The 4777-nt window shown below is 36.1% G+C and overlaps 1 protein-coding gene across 1 annotated transcript; it reads left to right on the forward strand.

The window, feature by feature from the left end:
• Nucleotides 1-3070: 3070 nt before the first annotated feature.
• On the forward strand, nt 3071-3922 carry LOC106331430 (probable histone H2A.2). The gene is made up of 2 exons (XM_013769785.1): nt 3071-3323; nt 3487-3922. Exons 1-2 carry the CDS (start codon nt 3135-3137, stop codon nt 3697-3699), a joined length of 402 nt encoding a protein of 133 aa, XP_013625239.1. The 5' UTR covers nt 3071-3134; the 3' UTR covers nt 3700-3922.
• The last annotated feature ends 855 nt before the right edge of the window (nt 3923-4777 follow it).

Here is a 4777-nt window from a genome sequence, read left to right on the forward strand (position 1 = left end):
TCCAGTTCCATCAGCTATTGTTGTAGTTGTTTCTAAAAATGCATCACTAATCATATCTTGAACCCTATCATGATCTACCATCTGCTCATGATCTTGATGATAATTATATTCATTATGCAAATGATTCGGTTCTTCACTATGATGACCATCCTCAAAATTATTATTACTACTACTAGCTTCATTTCCCCCATAACCCTCTCCATGTTGATACCAAATGTAGTACTGTGGTGTATATCCTTTGTTTACTAAATGCTTCCATACAGTTTCACTACGTGCAAATTTTGAATTCTTGCATTTCCGACAGGGGCAGAACATCTTACCGCTTTCCTGTGTGATCGGTGTACATCCCGCCTGGTGCATGAATGTCTCTAGTCCGCTCAGAAATGCGTTCGTCACCCTCCCGTCGGAATCTTTGTGCAAATACATCCAACTCCGTAACTCGTAAATACTACCGCCACCGGCCATATTTTTCTTAGATTTTTTTTTGAAATCTTTTTTTTTCTGATTTTTTTTCGGATTTTTTTTTCCGTTCGTGTGTTGTGAGGAAGATAGTTGTGGGAAATGACATATATATAGAGAAATTTTCGAGTTGGGTAGTTGAAATATAACAACGATTTTACAAGGAATATTTTACATGGAGTTTACATGGTTTTAACATAATATTTACAACGACTTTACGACGAAATTAGGTAAGTTAAAGTACATTGAATACACGTTTTCACCTAAATATAACGGTAACATGTTTCGTTGTAATGTCGATGTAATGATTACGACGTATTTCTCATTCCATGTACATTCGTCGTAAACTTACATGGATTTTACGACGAACACTATTCGTCGTAAATGTTCGTTGTTATAGGCACGTTTTCTTGTAGTGTCTAGTAGCATATCTTAACCTGGGCAAATGTTATGATTAATTGATTATTATGTTAATAATACATTATTACATAATATTTTATATCTATAAAAAATAATTAATATGTAAAAGTTATATATAGGTCAGCTAGTGGTAGAGTTCATATCAAGATTGATGACGTATACCTTCGGATATTCAATATTAGTTCTGATTTGTTGGTAGATATTAAAAAGGTCTTCTCTCTTCAAATTTCATGCTTATTGTTCTTTGGTTTAAAACGTGAAAATATCTAACATTGACATAATCTACAATTCTTTTATAGACCAAGAAGAAATCAGGCTCTACCGGACCGCTAGGTAAGGACCGGTATCGAGGTTAGTGCCTGAGAGAGAAACCGCTGTGAATTAGAATTGCTTTTCACCGAGCCTTTTTTATCAATGTAAACACAACATTATTTATATCATAGAAGTGATAGGGACAACAATAGTGACACCTCTCCCCGGACATTCTTCCTAACTTTATCATTTGGGCTCACTTCTCATTCAAATCACTATTTAACAAAAAGTAATTAGATACCAATCTCTGGGACAAAAAAAATAAATTAGATACCAATCTTGAATTAATCGTCAGCTATATTTACTAAATTAGATTAATTTTATGCTCTTTTTGAAAATGCGGCCGCGTAACCGATTAATAGGCCGCATCGGCATTAATCGGAGCATAGTCGTGGCGAGTTGGAGCAAATCGGAGCTTCAAAGTGGAGAACCAAGTTATTATATATACATATGTATCATATTTATTAGTCAAAAAGCCGCTGCTAAAAACATTTCCAAAGACCAGAATATTCTAATAATTTTTAATAATACAATATTGTTATTTTAATATAATTTATTTATGTTTTAAATTTAATTAGAAAATAAAATTGAAATCAGTTATAAGAAAACGCATAGCAAAAAAGCATTTCAAAAATTCTAAAAAATAAGTTTCTTATCTCTCTTTTCTTTTCTTAAAAATTATAAATCTAACTCACTTAAATATTATTACTAGAGATGATCTAAGCTTCAGAGTAAGTTAGACTAATTTCGGTTAAAATCTTGTATAGATCAATATTTCCATATGTATCTGAATATGCATCTATTGAAATTGATAAACAATTTAAATATTTTAACTAACTTCACAAAATATTTGGAAAAAAAATGTTACACGTTCATGAGACGACAAACAAACTTCTAACATCTAGAGTAAAATATATAGAACTGGATTAATTGTTAATGATATTTTCAAGTTGCAAGAAAACATAACACTAGTGTTTTGATAGTTACATATTAAACTTTCTATATAATCAAATGTACGAGGTTGATCATCAATATGTGGACACAATTGGTAAGAGCATAAGACAGATCAACTTAAGTTGTTGTAAACGCATGATAGCAATACCTCATTTTTGCATCATATATGATATATATAATTCATACATGAATTAAGGAAAACATTTTACTGCCAAACAAAAGGGAAAAAGGATTGATGATAACAATACGAAGAGAGCATATAATGGAGAGACTTTTTGTTCTGCTTTTCTCGATCTGCCATGATTGATTATGATTCTTGAGACTAAGCTTACATATTAATTATACTTAATCGAATAGTCTTAAAGAGAAAGGGACGTTGTTTCTTTAACATTAATTATTTGACTTTATGCGTTTGATTATCACATAATGATTAACCTATAAAATTATTAAAAAGCATATATAGTTCGCCTACGTTTAGAGAGATATGTATAGCTTTTTACCAAAAAGAATGAAATACATCTCTTCGTCTCTTCGATCGGTTGGTTCATAAGAAAAAGAAAAGTTTTACTTGCCGCTTCCGTTTGTTTCACGGCGCGCTCATCCTTCTGATGCAAGGAAATGCTTTGGGCCAGAAAAAACATTTCATAATTTGATTCCACCAGAATCTCTGGTTTCATTAGACCAGCGCCTTATCTATTGGGCCTTAGAACCATATGACAATGAACCAAATGGGCCTTAAAAGTAACACACGGAAAAAGGAAGTAATAAAACTACGATCATATCCTCGTAGTCCTGATTACTAACCGTCGATCCCAAATCTAATCCAACGGTAAAAACTATCAATCCGCGTGATTGCTTTCTATTGGATAATAATCACTCATACGTCTCTCTACCCCGCATTATATATATCCCAGAGAGCATCGCATCGACTGCACATATCTTCGTACGCTTCCTCCTCAAATTCGCTTTTAGTTGTTTTCACTGAGTCAATGGCGGGTCGTGGTAAAACTCTCGGATCTGGTGTTGCCAAGAAGGCGACGTCGAGAAGCAGCAAGGCCGGTCTCCAGTTCCCCGTCGGTCGTATCGCCCGGTTCCTGAAAAACGGCAAGTACGCCGAACGCGTCGGCGCCGGAGCTCCGGTTTACCTCGCCGCCGTTCTCGAGTACCTCGCCGCGGAGGTAATTGCTCGATTCTTTAGATCTGGTAGCTCAATTTCGTAAAACCCTAATTCGACAGTTTCGCTAATCCCGGTTTAGTTATCTGAAATTGTGATTCAATTTAGTTAAACCGTGATTTAGTAAACCGGTTTGGTTTTGTTGAATTTTTTTTGGATCTGTGTAGGTTCTCGAATTGGCTGGAAACGCGGCGAGGGACAACAAGAAGACGAGAATCGTGCCACGTCATATCCAGTTGGCGGTGAGGAACGACGAGGAGCTGAGCAAGTTGCTTGGGGATGTGACGATTGCTAACGGAGGTGTGATGCCCAACATTCACAACCTTCTTCTCCCTAAGAAGGCTGGTGGTGCTTCCAAGCCTTCCGGTGACGACGAGTAGATTCGGTTTTTGTGCTTGTGGCTTATGAATGTGTAGCGTAGGTTTAGATTAGGTCTTTTATGTTCCCTTTAGACTACGGTGCGGTGTCCTTTTGTGTTAAAATGAAATCATGTGAAATGGTGTGAGGAATTAAAGAAGCTAAATTTCCCGATTCTATAGGAATGTTTAAGGGACTCGATCACACTGTTTGAAAGACTTCAAATACACGTCCTTTCTGTATTAATCTATGATTTTGGATATTTAAAAATTGATTGTTAAGAAAATCTAGAGTGGATCATACATCTCTAGAAGAGAGATGTGATATACAACCTAGCTCTAAGTATTCTTGTTTGAAAGAACATGTAAATGGACTAATCATTAATCTGAACATAAATAGCCCACCAGTTTATAAAGTCGCGAGTATGGAGATTCTATGAGATCAACTTTTCTCAAGTGACCACTCTCCCTATTAATTTATGCATTCTAACATCCGTCACGTTTATCAAATAACCACACTTCTCTTCGTCAATCAAGAAATTTCCAAACATCAAACCAGGAGCGATTTACAAGTTGGCAAAAGAAACTGATAACAACAAAACGTACACACATTCCATACTAAAGCTCTACAAGCTTGAGTCAGAGTTAGGCATATGTTCCGATCACCATTTTACCAAATTTATGGTTGGGACCTGGCTGTTCCAGTTATGCCCAACCCCGCATTACATATATCACTTCCACCTTTTGAACTATCTTTCTACTTTCACCTAAACATAAAGCCGGGCATGAGAATTATAACGCCCTGACCGTCCACAGCTAATGGGTGCTCGTTCACTTGGGCCCCATTCCGTTTCAATGGTCAGTACGTTAATTTTTTCGAAGGCTCGGAATCATTGTTTAATGATCCTGCAATCACCACCCGGCCTTTCTCTGTGCTTTGACCTCACTTGCACGGTATCGTTAAACACTTCCTGATAGGTTACCCTTCCTTTCACTACTCTAGTCCAAACACGCTTAACTTTGGAATTTTAAACGGATGTGTGACGAAAAAAGTAAGTCAACTTTGGTGACATAGATAGTCAAATCAACTCTCTTAAGCCTT

Source organism: Brassica oleracea, chromosome C3 (genome assembly GCF_000695525.1).
Source record: "Brassica oleracea var. oleracea cultivar TO1000 chromosome C3, BOL, whole genome shotgun sequence".
Lineage (NCBI taxonomy): Eukaryota > Viridiplantae > Streptophyta > Magnoliopsida > Brassicales > Brassicaceae > Brassica > Brassica oleracea.

Bases quoted from the DNA above. Each gene is read 5' to 3' on its own strand.
- LOC106331430 (XM_013769785.1), top strand. From the start codon at position 3,135: ATGGCGGGTCGTGGTAAAACTCTCGGATCTGGTGTTGCCAAGAAGGCG. The intron at 3,324-3,486 runs GTAATTGCTCGA...GGATCTGTGTAG, and splicing joins TCGAGTACCTCGCCGCGGAG to GTTCTCGAATTGGCTGGAAA.